Source organism: Erinaceus europaeus, chromosome 2 (genome assembly GCF_950295315.1).
Source record: "Erinaceus europaeus chromosome 2, mEriEur2.1, whole genome shotgun sequence".
Taxonomy (NCBI): domain Eukaryota; kingdom Metazoa; phylum Chordata; class Mammalia; order Eulipotyphla; family Erinaceidae; genus Erinaceus; species Erinaceus europaeus.
The window spans coordinates 112,915,828-112,934,089 of NC_080163.1; the positions used below are offsets into that span (position 1 = coordinate 112,915,828).

At 39.2% G+C, this 18,262-nt stretch overlaps 1 protein-coding gene across 1 annotated transcript in view; it reads right to left on the bottom strand.

Annotated features, from left to right (window-relative positions):
- The window catches only part of MCPH1 (microcephalin 1), a 260,272-nt gene that overhangs the window by 169,993 nt on the left and 72,017 nt on the right, over positions 1–18,262 (bottom strand). Inside the window, exons 10-11 of the mRNA XM_016185613.2 lie at positions 14,800–14,837; positions 12,807–12,969 (exon numbers count right to left, since the gene is read on the bottom strand). Of these exons, the coding sequence (XP_016041099.2) occupies positions 12,807–12,969; positions 14,800–14,837 (201 nt within the window). The remainder of the gene's footprint in view (positions 1–12,806; positions 12,970–14,799; positions 14,838–18,262) is intronic.

Below are 18,262 nucleotides of genomic sequence, written 5' to 3' on the forward strand. Positions count from 1 at the left end.
AAAGAGCAGGGACATCATTTCACTGTATGAAAACAAAGTTGAAATTATTATTACCATCAGAGCAATAAACCAAATATTATGGCTACTAGGAGTCTGTACTGATTATTATTATTATTTCTTTCTGTGAATTCAAGTAAAAAAAATTTTTTTTTCTCTAATGGAATATAGTTCACCCAGTACTGTGTGTGTTATTTGCAAGGTACATGACCTGGAAGTTTGAACCCTGTTACCACATGGGAGTGTCAGAGTGTCAGAGCATAGGATGAAGCTCTGGTGCTATGGTGTCTTTCTCTCTCTGAAATGAAAATAAAGAGAGTCAGCCAGGTGGGAGTATGGATCAACCTGCCAACATTCATGTCCAGTAAAGAAGCAATTACAGAGCCAGAACTCCTTCCTTCTGTATCCCAAAAATATTTTGGTCCACACTCCCAGAAGGGTAAATGAGAGGGGAAGAGGACCAGATGGCTCTGAACCCCAATTCCATTGGGACCGAAAACATCTGTCACCAGGAATCTTTGTTTTTATACCATAATTGAAAAGGAAGCAGAAATGAAAAACACCAGAGGAAGTCAGGCACTGTTTCACTTGTCTGAGAGAGAAGAGGAAAAAGGAAGGGTTCTCAAAAGCAGTAATGGATAGAGGTGTGAACTAGAAAGGAAGTAAAGGCAGGATCATAGAAAAAAGATGGGCAAAAAATACATAGAAGTAGATAGATAGATAGATAGATAGATAGATAGATAGATAGATTGATAGATAGATAGATATATCTAGATAGATATAAATATAAAATCAACCTGTATCTGTGACCTTGGGAGAACTACTGCAGTTTCCAATGAAAGGGGATGGGGATACAGAACCCTGGTGGTGAGAATGATATGGAATTATACCCCTATTATCTTATAATTTTGTAAACCACTAAAAAAGAAAGTCAGCCTGGGAGCAGGAGTATCATGTACGTCCTGGTGGTATAAACACATTTTTTCCTCTCTCACAGCACAATAGGGCATCTTATTTTAATGCATTTTAACAAGAAGAACAGCAACTGCATGGATAATTTTGTAATTTATATCGATGTATACTGTTTTAACACACGACAACAGAGGTTTGAAGAAATTCTAAATTTTAAAAAGTACTAACAACTATTTTGTCATTCATTGATTATTCAGCAAGTGCTAAGTTCCAGGTTATCTCTCCAGTCCTGGGGCCACATAAGTAAAACTTCAGGCAATGCTTCTGCCCTCAAAGAGTTTGTAAAGCCTGAAGAACCAGAATCTGTTAAAGAGCTTCTGTTTATCAGTTTTAGTTTTGCCCTTACCAAGGAAAGTGAAGCCAGCTCTAATAATTTTAATTTTGATTTTTGTACATTGATTTTGTAGCCTGACACCTTGCTATATTGCCTAATACCATTCAGTAGTTTTTTGTGAGAGTCTTTAGATTTTTCTATGTATACTATAATATCATCTGCAAATAGTGAGAGCTTGACTTCTTCCCTTCCAATCTGTATTCCTTTGATTTCTTTCTCTTGACTGATTGCTATGGCAAGAATTTCCAATACTACATTGAATAGTAATGGTGATAATGGGCATCCCTGTCTAGTCTCCAATCTGAGGGGGAATGCTTACAGCTTCTGTCCACTGAGTATGACGTTGGCTGTAGGTCTGCTATATATGGACTCCACTAGCTTGAGGAATTTCCCATCTATTCCCATTTTTTTGTAGTGTTTTGAGCATGAATGGTTGTTGGATTTTTTCAAAAGCTTTCTCTGCATCTATTGCGATACTCATGTGGTTTTTAGTTTTGCTTTTATTGATGTGGTGAATGACACTGATTGACTTATGTATGTTGAACCAGCCTTGCATTTCTGTGAAAGAGCTTTAGAAGTATAGGTATTAGCTGTTTCCTGAAGGTTTTGCATACTTCGTTTGTGAAGCCATCTGGTCCAGGACTTTTGTTGTTGGGAAGATTCTTAATAACAGTTTTGATTTCTTTGTCTGTGATTGGTACATTTAGGTTTTGTAGTTCTTCTTGGTTGAGTTTTGGAAGGGTATATGTTTCCAGGAATTCTTCCATTTCTTCCAGATTCTCTATCTTGGTGGCTTATAGTTCTATGTAGAAGTCACACGTGATTTTCTAGATTTCTGTAGTGTCAGTTGTGATATTTCCTCTATCATTTACAATTCTATTTATTTGGGTCTTCTCCATTTTTTTTTTTTTTTAAGTGAGTCTGGCTAGGGGTTTGTCAATCTTTTTCAAAGAACCAACCTTTACTTTCATTGATCTTTTGTATGATTCTCTCATTTTCTATGTTGTTTATTTCTGCTCTAATATTAGTGATTTCCGCCCTTCTGGTTGTGTTAGGGTCCCTTTGCTCCTCTTTCTCTAAGTCCTTAAGGCGTGCAATAAGGTTGTATATTTGAGCTTTTTCTTGTTCTCTAGTATGTGATTGTATGGCTATGAGTTCCCTCTCAATACTGCTTTAGATGTGTCTCAAATATTTTGATAACTTGTGTCTTCATTTTCATTTGTTTCGAGGAACATTTGAATTTCTTGCTTGAGTGCCTCTCTTGCACTGCAGAATATGGCTGTGTTGTGTTTTCTGATCCATCCTCCCACTCTGTGCCTTTTAATGGGTGAGTTTAAGCCACTGACATTTATTTATATTATGCAGTTAATGTACTGTAGTGCCATTATTCAACAATGTTTATTTGCTCTGACATATGGCAAGTATTATAGTGATGTTCTTGTTTATAAGAGGTCTTTTAGTACCTCTTTCAGGGCAGGCTTTATGGTTTATGGTTGCCTCCTCTAGCTGTTGTCTGTCTGAGAAGTTTTTGATCCCTCCATCTAGTGTTAATGAAAGTTTAGCAGGATACATTATCCTTGGTTGAAACCCTTTTTCATTCAGAGTTCGATAGATATCTTGCCATTCTCTTCTGGCTTTTAGAGTTTGAGGGGAGAAGTCTGTTGATAGTCTTATGGGTTCTTCCCCTGTATGTGACTTTTTGCTTTTCTCTTGCAGCCTTTAGGATCCTTTCTTTATCCGTCCTTCTTTTCATTGTAATTATGATGTGTCTTCAGGTCTGGGTTGATTCTGTTTGGGACTCTCTAGGCATCTTGAATCTTAGTGTCCTTTCTGTTTAGGTCTGGAAAGTTTTCTTCCATTATTTCCTCTAGAATATTTACTCCCCCCTCCTCTCTTCCTCTGATAGGCCAATTATACGAATGTTACATCTTTTGAGATCATCCCTTTATCTCTGTTGTTGTTTTCAGTGTCTCTCAATCTCTTTTTGAGCTCTTTTACCTCTTTCTTTGTTTTCTCTAGCTCATCCTCTGTCTGGCTAATTGTTTTCTGCTTCTGTTAATGTGGTTTCCCTTCCTTCAGTTTCTTTCTTCAGTTCAGTTATAGTATTAGCTTCTTCTGCTAGTTGGCCTTTTAGGTCAGCTATTTCAGCATTCATTTCTCTAATTACCTTGACGTAGCTTGTATTTTCTTTGAGGTTCTCCTCTGTTGTTTTCCTAATTCTGATAACCCTTTCCTCCATTGTTGTCTTCATTTCTGTGATTATTAGGTTTAATACTTCTTGCATGCTTTTTTCTTATCTATGGTTATTTCTGATTGATTTGGAATTTCTTCTGGGCTCCTGTCTTGTCTCATTGTTGTAGCTGTTTTATTTTCTCTTGATTTACCTTTTTTTTTTTTTATCGATGTGGTTTTTATTTTTCTGTTCTGTCATTCTTCAGTTGTTGTGTTTCGAGTACAAGTCATGCTATATTAAAGACCTTTATGATAAGTACAGTCACCAACCTCAGAAATTACAACAGTATTAACTGAAGCAAGGATTGACACAGTTCAACCAATACCAGTTAGCCAAAAAACACCGCAAGTCCAAGAAAAAATAGCAATCAAACAAAAGAAAGAGACAGGAAAAAAGGGAAAGCAAGAATAGACAATTATGAAATCTACTGTCCACTATAAATTCTAGGGATAGAAAGGGGAGAAAGGGAAGTAGAGAAGACACACACACACAGAGTCCACTCAGAGTCAGATTTCTTCCCCAAAATAATCCACAAGTGAGTATCAGTGAATTCAGAAAACAAAAGGAGGAGGAAGGAAGAAATGAATAAAAAAAAAAAAAAAGGAAAGAAAGAAAAAAAGGAAGAGCAGTGAAAGGAGTTTTTCTTTCTTTTCTTTTTTTAATTAGCTAGGAGGAGGGAAAAAGGAGAGTGGAAAGAAGAGGTAGACAGAAACAAGTTCCTCTCACAATGGATAGGACACCCGGTCACCTAGCAATGGAAAAAAACAACAAAGGTTAATTTTGGTCAACCTGAAGAATGTGGATGGAAAAGGGACATGTGTATATAATAATAGTAGTAATAAAATAAAATAGAGTAGAAAACCCCTGTCAGTCTGCAGCTTGGACCACTCAATTAGCCTTAGGCAGCCTGAACACAAACAGCCAATTGTAAGAAGTATCCAAAAAAAAAGCCCTCCAGGTAGTCTTTCTGAGGCAGGGATGAGGCTCTGATTGGTCAGGTGTTTTGTCATTCAAATAGATCTCCAGCCACTTAAAAAAAAAAAGAGAGAGAGAGAGAGAGAAGTTAAAGGAAGAGGCTTGTAGTGACATCCCTGGTGAGCTAGGAATCTTGGTAAAGAAAATGGCTCAGTGGGGAGCCTGCTAGAAGAGGCTTTCCAGCCCCTGGGGTTGGTTCTGGGGAGGGAGTGTGTGAGCTCAGAAATAATCAAAGGATTTTCCTTTGTCCCCTTCATCTCCTTTTGTCAGCCCTCCTACAGACAGCCCAGTATCCTACCCTATCCAGGGAATCCTGGGTTGCAAGCTGCTGCCTCTTGGAGCTCAAGGCAGCTGTGGCTCCAAAGTTGCCATCTTAGCAACATCGCCCTGCCAGATATTCGTCGGGATGCGGCATCATCTAAGTTCATTTCCCACGTCTACGCTCGAACGGACCTGCCAATATACGTGGATATCTTCGCCCACCCTGTTCAACGCTTGACGTCTCGTCACCCAATCTGGTCCCCTACGCCTACACTGAACTTCTCTGTTCCAGACTCTTGGAAACAGAGTTGGCAGTCAGCTGAGGTAAAGAACAAACACCTCATTACAGACCCCTGCAAGCGTCAACCCGGCTTTGACCTAGCACGTTATGATTGGGCCCTCCTCAATCGCTATCGAACAGGCCATGGCCGGTGCGCCGCCGCTATGTTCCATCGCTGGGGAGCCAGAGACGACCCGAACTGCCCCTGCGGCTACAGACTATGACCTACATAGTCAACGACTGCCACCTCTCCAGATTCAAAGGAGGTCTCGAAACTTTACATCAGGCTCAACCTGACGCTGTTGACTGGCTACGGAAGAAGGGCAAACACTAGAAGAAGAAAAGTTGCCATCTTGGCTCCGCCCCATACTCATTGATTTAGCAAAACACCTTTATAAGACTTTAGGAAGTATCTACATTCAAGGTCCTCGATATTATTTTTCCTGATATTTCCAACACCAAACATAAACAGGGCCCTTCTCTGTTGCAAATGTATTCATTGAGGCTGACATGGAACAATGGACATACACAAGCCTTTGAAAAATATCAAGTACTTTATCGAGACACAGAGATTACTCAACAAAACATAAAGCAAGTCCTACCCAAAAGCCACAAAGTTAACCTGCAAACTCAAGGTACAAAAAGAGTGATTGTAAGGTCCACCTTTTGAACAGTCTTGGGGAAGTAGTGTGAATACTCAGACATCAGAGAAAAGCCTAGGCTCCAGGATGTGTCTGTAATTGATGATGATATGGGGGAGAATAAGAAGGTTCTCCATGTAAAAAAGAGGCACAAGCTGTAGCACCACCATGTTTCACTCACATTCAAACAATTCACCCTTTGCTCTAACCAATAAAAGGCATCTTATCAGACTCTCAGCTTTTGCATTCATTGTGAGAAGCCAAAATTAAATCCCACTACTTGCAGACTCATCATGATACCATTTTCTGATTCATGAAACGCAGGCTTTAAAAAGTGACTTTAGTTCTTTTATTACTTATTTACCATTTAAAATTTTTGACTTAGCTACTATACCCTATATTTGTATTTACTCACCACTTGGTATTTATTTTTATTTATTTATTTATTTCTGTTGGCCACCAGGGTTACTGCTATGGCTCAGTACTGGCATTACGAACCCACTTCTAGTGACCATTTCTTTTCTTTCTATTTTTTTTTTAATTTTAATTAGATAGGACAGAGGGAAACTGAGAGGGGAGGAGGAGACAGGGAGAGAGAAAAAGAGACCTACATCACTGCTTATGAAGTGTCCCCCCTACAGATGGAGATTGGGGGCTTGAACCAGGGATTTTGTGCATGGTAATATGTGAGCAGAACTGCCTGCCACTGCCCCCATCATTTAGTTTTAAATGCATTGATCCATAATCAGAAGCAGTTAAGAATCAACAGTTTTAGAGCTGAATTTTGACTAAGTCAGGCCTCATTTGTTAGAGTGTCTTTGAAGGGAAGGAGAGCTCAATGGAAGAGACTGGAAGGAAGAAGATAGGGCTGCAGGACACTCATCACCTGGACTTAACAAAAGCTGTAGTGGAGACAAAAAGGGGCATAGCCCAGTCAGGTAGAACAGAGAATAACAAGTCAGTGAATTAGGAGCAGAGGAAATATATAAAGATACAAGTGGACAAAATGTAAGAAAAACCTCGAGTCTTTAAGGGACAAAGGACTAAATCAGTTTCTCTATTTTGCTGGTGTCACTTCCTGTCTCTCATGAAAAGGAAGCAGGGCAGTTTCTGACACAGTTTTCTATTTTGGCATATCTGCCAGGCAGTTCAGCCACAAAGCAGGAAAAACAAAAATTCTTCTCTTTGCTGAAAACAGGAGACTTAACAATAGAGGCACATGCTGTTGTAAATACGCAGAATTTTCCAACATAGTTAAAAAAAAAATCAAGTAAAAATCCACACTAAGTTTTGTTATAAAATCACCATAATCATTTTGATATGACTAACTGGGCCTCATACCACCATCTAATTTTGAAAAACTGCTACAATTCTTAATAAGAAAGTCCCCAAAACCCCAAAATGAAAACATTCCCAGTGATGTTGTTCTTGGAGGCCAGTTTATACTGAAAGCCAAAGAGAATATTTTAAGAATCCCCCAAATTGCATTGGGGACAAGGATAGAAGGAGGACCACAGAGAGAGTGAGTCATTCCTTGGACACAGAGATAATCAGTCCTTAACGCATGTTGTAGGAACATTTCACATCTCAACCCTACAAGAAAAGGATAACCTGTGCTTTTCACATCTGAAGTTATCAGGATGTAGGTAACGATGAAAATGTTCTTGAGCTTTAGATATGCTGTGGAGTTGTTTCAGAATTGGCTGTAGCAACCACCCTTTCTTAAAAGAATTGAGGTGTTCATTTTACTGTCTTGAGAAAATGAACAAAAGGTGGCTGTGAAAGAGTAAGTCATTCCCTGGCTTGGGGTAGGGGAGGTGGTAGCATAATGGTTATGAAAAACATAATGGTTATGAAAGACAGCCAGAAATTGAGATAGGGGTGATAGAGAGAGAGGAGAGAAGATACCCCCAACATTGCTTCACCACTCACAATGCTTTCCCCCTGCAGGTGGGGACCGGGGGCTTGAACATGTGCACTCAACCAGATGCACCACCACCTGTCCCCAGATTAGGTGATTCTTATAGATGCTCTCATTAGAGCACAAATCTACAAAGGATTCTTTTTTAATTGAGCAGGATGACTTTAGCATTAGTATTTGGGTAGACAGGGAGAAGGCTGAAATATAAAACAATGAGGGACTGGGGGATGAGACAGATTACAATGTATAAAGATCCAGGTTCAAGCCCCTGGTCCCCACATGCAGGTGGGAGTTTCACAAATTGTGAAGCAATACTGCAGGTGTTTTTATGTCTCTCTCCCTCTCAGTCTCCCCTCTTGATTTATATCTCTACTCAATAAATAAATAAATAAAATATGAAATGAACAAAACAATGAATGCTGGTGTGGTCTGAAGAGGACTGGTGCTTCAAATCACATGGAAATACCTCCAAATAGCGAGAGACAGCTTCAGACAGCTTCAGAGATACTTTAGGGATAACACAACATTGCCATCTGCCTGGAATATACACCTTTCCACCTCATCTCTCCTCTACCTCCTCATCAAAAGGGTTCCATCTATTCAGACTCCACTGAGTCTGTTCCTCTGTGTGCAAAGGTGGTGTTATCACCTTCTGTGAATATCCCCCAGAACTGGGACAGAAAGACCAGTTTATGGAGAAAGTGTCACTAGTGCAGAGTAAGACTACCTTTCTCATTAAAATTGTTTTATGCAGCACTGGAAAATGAACTAAGGATCTCCCATATGCCTGATACTACTGAGAAGGCTACCTTGTTGATTTTTTAAAATTCCATATTATTAGAAAGAGAAAGGAGGGAGAGAGATCAGAGGCAGAGACAGAAGAGAGGAATTAACACTGTCCTTTCCCCCTATCCATGAATCTCTCCTCACCACCACCCACTCTCAGCCATGGTTCTATCCATGGGTTTCCATGTGAATATTGTACTTGAACTGGGGTTTTTGTGCATAGAAAGTCATACCTTCTCCTCACCCCACTTTCCCTAGTTTTATAGTGAACATTGTCATTTTGTGTAACAGACTAGGGGGACAGCAGATAGAACTAATTTTTATAGCTTTCTTAGGGAATGAGTCTTTGCTATAGTGGACTGACATTTGTTAGGCTCTTAATTTCCACCCATCTCTGCTGCAAGTAGGGTGTGTGTCTAACTCAGCATTCACACCATCCTATCAACTGTCATCTGTCTTATTTCACAAAGGAGGCACTTCATTGGTGCTGAAAGGTTCCAGCACCAACTCTGCCCCATTTTATTTGGGGATGGAAGCTAGCATCACAAGTCTGTGGCATTCCCAAGTCTGGGAGCAGCCAACCAATATATTCACCTACTCTGTACAGATCTAATTTTTTCACTGTCTTATGATACCAGCTTACCAGATTTTAAAACATGTTAGGACACAGCTGTATTACAGTTCAGTGGATCTTCTAGTTGAAAATAAGTTTTGTTTAAATGCACTGTAAATGATGGTGATGATATAACAGAGCAGAGATGGACATATTTCCGTATGAGCATGGGTGTGTGTGTTCCCAGTGTAGCTGCTTAAACAGCAACTGCTTTTACATCTTGTTCTCTGATTTCAAGATTCTTAGTAAGATAGTATTGGACAAGTGAGGTACTAAATAAGTAAATATATATTAACCTGTCTGAAGTTGTAGTTTATAGTGGAATCGTAGGTTATTAAGGAAAAAGTAGTCAACTTTGAGAAATGTTTTGCCACGATTTAAAATCACTGCACTAGTATAAAAACATGCCCATTAGAAACTTGAACAGGGCCAGGGAGATACTTTAGCACTAGAGCACAGGACTTGACAGCTAGGGGCAGCAGCTCAGGTTGAATCCCTGGTGACATATATGACAGAGCTGAGTGGCACTCCTGTCTCTCTACATATATTTACCTCATAAAATAAACAAGCAAATGAATACATCTTTCAAAAGCACTAGCAGGCTTTTCCACACACTGTCTTGCTAGTATTAAACAGCCCTGAGCTTTCTGGCATCAACAATGGTTATAGTTCTGCTTCAGTCCCACGTTTGCCTCCGCTTTTGTGTGAGAGGTCCAGACTGCCCAGGGGGCTTCCTGAGTGCTGGAACCTTTTGTATCTTGGTTTGGGCAGTCATCATGTGGTTCTGGCTTTAGAAAAGTCTGTTAGGTTGTACCCTTGGGTCTTTTGACCTGAGTGTAGACTTTCTTTCCCACAGATAATCAATGTATGAGATGGACAGTGAAGGTCAAAAGTATCTGCAAGCGCAGTTCCAGAGCAGGAAAGAATCAGATGGAATGAGATGAAGAGTACGAAGGAAAACCCTGCAGAGGGGGCAAGAGAGACAAGAATATGTCAAGCTTAATCATGAAGGAGAAGAAAACGGCAGCAGTGTAAAAGGCAAAGACAAATCCAGGAAATGGAAGTTAATTTTTCAACTAGAGAAATATTGAAGAAATAAGACCAAGTTTTGATGTGAACAGGAAAAAAGTGGAGCCAACAACATAGCTCGTTTATATAATATGTGTAGCTTTACCATGGGTTCAGTCCAAGCTTGAGCCTAGCCCCCACTACCTTGAAGGAAGCTTTCATGCTGCAGTGTTCTTCATTCTCTACCTCTACTCTTTAAAAAAAGGAATGAAGATTGAGGTTAAAGGCACAGAAGAAATGTACAACTGTTTAGAAGGTGGAAAGAACTCTGGCTCTGAAACTCAGGATCAATACATAGAACTTATCTTACCATGCATGAGGTCCCGTGTTCAAGCTCTAACACCACATTGGAGTACACTCAACAGTATCAAGGATACTCCATAAAGGGTGAAGTGTGTGCTCTCATTTTTCTCTCTATTTTTTTTCTTTAAGGATATAAAACATAAAATTGGGCTAGGGAGGTAATTCAGTGGCATAATACATGATTGAGGCATTAGGTTCATTCCCTACTACCACATCAAACAGTAGAGAAATGGTGTTGTGCTATCTATCTCCCTCTCAAAAAAAAAAAAAAAAAATGATGGTGACAGAAGGTGGCTCACTGGGTAGAGTACACATCTGAACAAGTGCAAGGCCCTGGGTTTGAGCATTGGTATTCTGGCATGACATGGGATGACACCAGAGGAGCTCCATGAATGGTGCAACAATGTCTGGTATTTGTCCTTTCTACCTCTTCTTTCCTTTTCTCTGTCTCTCTGAAAGGAAGACAGAAAAAAAAAAAGGGGGGGGGGGAGGAGAGAGACTAGATAGAGAGAGAGAGAAAGGAAGGAAGAAAGGGAGAGAATGGGGCCCAGGATGCTACTCACTGTTATCACATACATTTCAGGATCTGAATTCATTCCCTTGCATATCAGGAAACAAACAAGTAAACAGGATGTATCAGTCCTCCAACTCCATTCTCTTTCAAAGTTGTTTTTTTGATGTTAGTTTCTCACTGCCAAGATATAAATCTTTAACATTAACTTGTCTATATGTTCAAAGAATTATTAGGAATGCATTAAATCTATAAAACATGTTGGAGGAGTAGCACTTTCACTGTTGAATCTTCCACCCACAAAACAACATGTCTCTCCATTTATTTAGTTCCCTGGTGTTTTAAGATTTATTGCTCAGTCCATATGAAAATTTCATATCTCCCTCTCTCTCACTGCCCATGAAGACAGTCTTGTCTAATTCCTTCCTTCCTTCCTAACTACATGCCTTCTACTTTGTCTCCTTACCTCATTTCTTTCTATTTTGTTTAGATACCATTTTACTGAGTAGTCCAACCTTTTTACTCTAGGTTTGGGGAAGTCAGGGTGTCCAATCTGAGCTCCAGAGTTTATGGAATAGTACATTTTATTTCTCGCCTTTCTCACATATGGTGGATCATCCCACAGAGAATCAGTGAGTTAATTTGCATCTGGCTCTGTTTCTAACAAGGGTTAGTGGGAGAGCACAGACAATTTGGGGCAGAAGTAGGAACACAGCAGGGAATTGGTTTTCTGCATGGCAATAGTTAAGAGCTAATTCTCACATCTACCCTCTCTGGCTAGCTATGTATCCCAGGAGAATAGCATGGGATGAAATCAAGTGCAGATGCATAAAGATAAAGGACATTTCTCCCTCTGAGGCACCAGGGAGGGAAGAGCAGACTGATGAAGATACGGAGACATTAAGAACTGGCGGGAAGAAAAGTGGGTGTTTGCTCATGGAAGCTGGATTATGAATGTTGCTTTATATAAATAAGTACGGAGCAGTAATAATGCCTAATTAGATATGCTATTCCCCAACTGCCACTGATGCAAACAGCATTTGTCTTGGGAATTTCAATCTTTTCCACTTGATAACTCTAAGCACTAATGTTCTCAGCCTCTTGCACAGAGAGGTGGAGGGTTAAATTATAACACAAGAAAGAGACCACAGCCATTCTTTAAAATGTATCTGGATTAAATGAACTTAGTGTTAACATCATATCTAACACATTTTTAAAGAGGGGGTGAAAATAGGGTGCAGCTATTGAGTAGATGCAAATAGTACAGCAATAAATGACACTACTCTCATTAGCAACCAAAGGTTTGGCATGACTGTAGGTTGAGGGCAAAAGTAGAAATAGAAAGAATAACAACTTCAGGCCTTATGAACAGTGAAAACAATGACTATTTGCTTTTTTTAATGAAAGAAAACTCCTTTAAATGCACCGAAATAAAGGCAAGTAATGTTATAGATAAACATGTGTAAGATACAACATATCCAAATGGGATTAAATTAACATGTTTCCTCCTAAGTAGATCCATCTGTACAAACACACTGAATTCTTTTGGCTCTACACCATCACTCACACAGGTCACGTTCTTTCTCGGTCAAATGCAGAGACGTGTACATTGGGCTGTAAGAACACATAATCTATATCTGTTTTACAAGTCTCTTCTAATCTCCTTTCTGCCAGTGGCAAAAAAGTCTTTATCTGCAGAATTGGAGAGGTCTTTGTTGCAGGGATTCCCTCTTCTACAGACCCCAAATGCTCAGCACCAGGGGGAGCCAGGAATAGAGGAAGGACTTCAAGGAGAATTAAGGGCTCCATGGCACACAAGAAAATAGGCGATGGAACAGGAATGCACCTCTCCAGAGTGATTCAACCTGTCAAAGTGTTAGCTCTGAGAATAAACTCAGGGGCAGGACTTACCCACTCATAGGAGAGGATCCAGCAGCCTTGTACGATGCCCAGAAGCACGTTCAGTGTGCGCAGAGGCCTCCCGGTCAGCACATGTGTGGTGCTGGCACACACCTCTGGGGCCAGAGAGAAGCCCTGCAGCTTGTTCACCACTTGCACCACCATGTTCTGTTGCCTGTCAAATGGAAACACAAAAGGTCAGTGAAATGCAGATATTTCCCATACAGGAGCTTGAAGATGATTGTATTTAACAATTGCAAAGCTAAAATTTGGTACTAGTATCAGCTAAACTTTAATTTCTTTTATACATCTTTATACATTCAATGTCTTCAAATGGGGTTAAAATGTTTTTTAAAATAATAATTCAATATTGATTTACAAAATTACATGTCAACAGGGATACAATTCCATACTATTCCTAACACCAGACTTCTGAATCCCCCATCAATCCACTGCAGTCCACCATGGTTCTCTCAAGGTTTCAGATATGGGTTAGCCATTATTTCTACAACTATCTGTCTACATTTGTACATAATTGCTCCCTTTTTCTTCCAGGTAAAGCTCTCTCTTCCCACTCTAAGACACACACAACCCTATTACTACATTCACATATCTCTCCCTTTTTCATCTTCTCTCTCTGGGACCTGACAGAGTTGGATTTCAGAGCCCTCTTATCCTCTTTCTCTTCCTTGTATCACTTCTCCCACATTGGAAGTATGGATCAAAATAGTTTTGGGGGTGCAGAAGATAAGAGTTCTGGTGTCTGTAATTGCTTCTCTGCTGGACTTGTGTGTTGACAAGCCAATCCATGGGGCTAAAAATCTTTAGCTCTCAATGCTAATTGTGAATTTTGTTTTAAATGGTAGGGTGCTTTTTATTTTTAATTTTAGATGAATATTTATTTATTTATTTACGAGAATACCACTTAGCTTTGACTATTAGTGATGCCAGGGAGCGAACCTGGACCCTCTTGCATGTAGACTTTGTGCACTAATGCTGCCACTGTCTCCCTGGCCCTTATTATTACTTTTTTATGAGAGAGAAAGAAAAAGGTATATGATAGTTCTAGGGACTGAACCCAAGGCCTATAGGCACAGGTATATGATAGTTCTAGGGATTGAACTGAGGCTCTTCAGGTCCCTTCAACTCTGTGTGCCTGATGTTCTTTACTCACTACTTTACTGGTAGCTGCTATTTGCTGGGAGTGCTAATAAATAACAAGGGTCTTTTCAAGGTATGGATAGTCATGGTGGCAGTAGGTACTGTTGTTAACTTTGGACCCAAGGAGACTGTTCATGAGTGCAGACTTGTATGCATGAGATCCCAGGTTCAATCTTGGGCATCACATTGACCAGAGTTGAGCATGCTTTAGTCTCTCTCTCTCTCAAAACATTTTAAAATGCACTTTGTAGTTTTTTTTTTTTCTACTGCAATGTTTCAATGTTTAGAGGAATGTCTCAAACCCTCAAAAACTTATGATTGATCTACAAAACATGGTTTTCCCCTTTTAAGCAGGAATTGAAAAACATGCTACATATATATGACTGTATTTTTGTTGGACATGCTCTGTTATGTTAAATATTCAAGGAAGATGATAAGAGTTTGCCAAAAAGTTATTAGCTGTCCTACAAAATGGGCAGCAGGCCGCTTTCTTAAAGATATATAGGTTTCCTCCAGAGCATCCTGGGGACTAGCACCACTAATCTACTGAGGGTTTGGGGATGTAATCAGGGACAAAGTCAACAGGTGTTAAGAAAAAGGCTTAGAAAAATACTATATAATCCCTTATCACTGTCCAAACAATAGAAAAAGTCTTCACTGAGACCTCAATTTAGCAGCCCTTTTAATTATAAGGGATCTCCTAACTAGAATGTTGATTATATATAAAGGAGTCATGGTACAGTATAGCTCTGTGATCCACCTACCATTTTAGCATTGCAGTACATTAAAGAAAGGTCTAAATTTTTATGTTAAGTAGAAAGTTATCAAAACAACAAGTACTTACTCAGAGGACATGCTTGTCATGACTAATGTTCTTGTGGGCTAGAAATTTCAAAAGAGAAAGAACAAAAACAATCAAAAATGTAAAACATACTTTTTCCCACAGAAATAAACTTATACTATTTTTTTTTTGCAAAGTCACATCACTTAAAAAGCAAACATTTAAATATATACTAAAGAAATAAGACATTACAACTGGGGTGGTGTTGGGGTGGGGAAGGAGAAGAAATCAACAAATAAACTCATATTATCTCCAAATCAAAATAATCCAGAACATAAGGTGGAAGATGAAAAAACTGTTCGCCTCAGGAAGTCTGTTCTTATTCACCAGTGAATAAGTGTGCTACCTGCTTATGGACTTGAAGGAGGCAGTCAGTGTGAAAGGCATTGTTTTACAGTCTGGGGTACCATTCTCCTAAGGTTTCCAGACAACCACATTCTCGTTCCAGACAATAGTCCACAAATACATTTGTAGTTCTGTCACACAAAGCCCTCACTGCTTCACAAGAAAGCAGATAGTGGACTGTTATTTATGCTGGCATTCACTACTATTTAGAGCTATAATATTTTTCCCAATAAAGGTTTAACATGAATTTGAGAGAGTATCTGCACGCCTATGTTCATAGCAGCACCATTCACAATAGTCCAGATATAGAATCAACCTAAATGCCCACTGGCAGATGACTAGATAAAGAAGCTATGGGACATACGCATCTTGTTGGGAATATTTGTTATGCCTGTTACTTGTCAGAGCCAATAAACAAAGAGGAAGGTGGGGCCATGTGAGTGTGATTGGCAAAAGTCATTTTAGCATTAAAATATGAATATGATGTAACTCGGGGAAAAAATGAACTGTAATAACTCGTGATCTGAAAAACATTTAAGCAGCATTTTGCGGAAGCAGTTCTCTCTTGGGATCTGCTCTTTGGGAATCATATGCTTGGAGGCTGATGGCTGGGGACTGGACTTATGACAGACAGAAACTAACTCATGCTGCATGTCTGTTGTCAGACTTGTGCTCCTTCATCCACTCTCAGTGTAATTTAGTTTGAATCGTTAGCCCTAAGACCAGAATATCAAGCTGCTACTGTATGTAGCTCCTTGGAACCTAATATAACCACCATTTTACCTATGTCTTTTTTTTTTTTCAACAGACTCAATAAAATGCCACTTGGCTGTTAAAAAAGACAACATACTGCCTTCCAGGACAAAATGGATATAACTGGAGATGGCTATGCTAAGCAAAATAAGTAAGAGAGTGTGGTGGATTAAAATAATTGGAACAAATGAGCTTGCAAAAATATTACCAGCAATACTAAAACAATGGAAAGTAATAAACAGCCCAGAAATAAACCCTCTTACCTACAGTCAACTGATTTTTGACAAGGATGACAAAACCATGCATGGGTAAAGAACAGTTTCTTGTGGACTGGGAGTGGTCTCTAATTTGATCACCAGCAACATAGATCGGTATCTGGTTCTTTCTCCCTCTTCCTCTTCCTCTCCCTCTCCCTCATTATTGTCATTAATAAAACAGCATCATAAATAAATAAATAAATAAAATATATTTTTTTAAAAAAAGAACAATCTCTTGGCCAGGTGGTGGCACACACATTAAGCTCACACATTACAGTATGCAAGTATCTAGGTTCAAGCACCTGGTCCCCACCTGCAGGGGGAAAGCTTCATAAATGGTGAAGCAGGGCTGTAAGTGTCTCTCTATCTCTCTCCCTCTCTACTTCACCCTTTGCTCTCAATTTCTGACTCTCTATCAAATAAACAAATAAACATAATAATTTTTAAAGGTTAAAAAATAGTAAAAAGGAACAGTCTCTTCAACAAATAGTATTGGGAAACCTGATTACTCACATACAAGAGTACAAGCATAGACCTTTACATTACACTATATATTACAACAAAAGCTGACTACAAATAGAGCAAAGACAAAGTTGAAGATTTACAAGCCTAAAACTGTTAGATGGCAGGAAAATTTTCATGACAGTAGATTTGGCAAATGGTTTCTTAAATATGGAATCAAAAGTATAGGCAAAAGAAAACAAACTGGACTTTGTCAAAATTAAAATATTTTATGCATCCAAAAAAGGATTACCTACAGAATGAGGGAAAAACATCGGCTAATCACATACCTGATAAGGATTTAATATCCAAAATATGTAAAGAATGTATACAATAAAAAAAAAGGTAGGAAAACTTTCAAGGGAGGGGATATGGAACTCTGGTAGTGGAAATTGTGTGGAATTGTACCCCTCTTAATCTATGGTCTTGTCAGTATTTTTTATTTTATAAATAAACTAATTAACAGTAAAAAAAATTAAAAAGGACAAACAATGCATAAAAAGACGGGCAAACAACTTGAATGGGCATTTCTCCAAGGAAGATAAGCAAATGTCAAAATAAGCATATAAGCAGATTCTCTATGGGTGGACATTCAGATTCCCAGGGCATTGGGGGGTGGGGGTGGGGTGGGATGGGACACAGTCTTTTGGTGGTGGGAATGGTGTTTATGTACACTCCTATTAATTTGTAGTCATATAAATCACTATTTAATTATTTTTTTAAATTTTTTTAATTAATTAATTTTATTTTTGAGAGATGAAGAGAGGAGAGAGAGAGAAACACCAGAGCACTGCTCAGATCAGGCTTATGGTGGTACGGGGGATTGAACCTGGGACTTAGGAGCCTCAGGCATGAGAGTCTGTTTGCATAACCATTATGCTGTCTCCCCCACCCAAATCACTATTTAATTAATGAGAGGGGAAAAACTGATTGTACATCTCAAACTTTTTAAAGCACAGACTGAATCTTTTTAATACATAGGCTGAGTCTCTGATATGTTGACTCTCTCAAAAGCCTAGACCAGGGAAAACAGAAGCAACTGGTGGCACAGCTATATACAAGATGTTGAGTATTATACAGCAAATCCTAACAAAGGGACTTTTCAAAGTTAACCCAATTACCAAATAATGTGATGATAACAATAACTATCCATTGTCTTCTTGAACCCTAAGACAGCAGGAACCTCACATTTCCACTATTGAGCCTATATTTCCCCCAGTCCTGGAACCTTAGAGCAGGGCACACTTTTCTGGATGCTTCTGTCAATTCATATCAAATAATACTGCATCTGCCTATCACAACCTAATCAATGCAATGAGTGCCACCTCAGCATGCTTCACTTCAGACAGTGTCCAGAGACTTCAGGTATGGAAAGACAACCCTTCAGCTTCATTACTCGGGTGAGACCTTTCCTTTCATAGTATTCTCTAATTCCATTCCAGGAGGTTCACTTCCTAACAAAGTCTCAAAATCTAGATATAGACCAGGTCCCCTGAGACAGAGCATATGTTCACATGTATCCATAAACTAGGGAAAATATATACCTGAAAGCAAAAGTACACAACAGTCTGCAGTGAGTACCCCCCAACACTTCATCTGCACTATTCCAG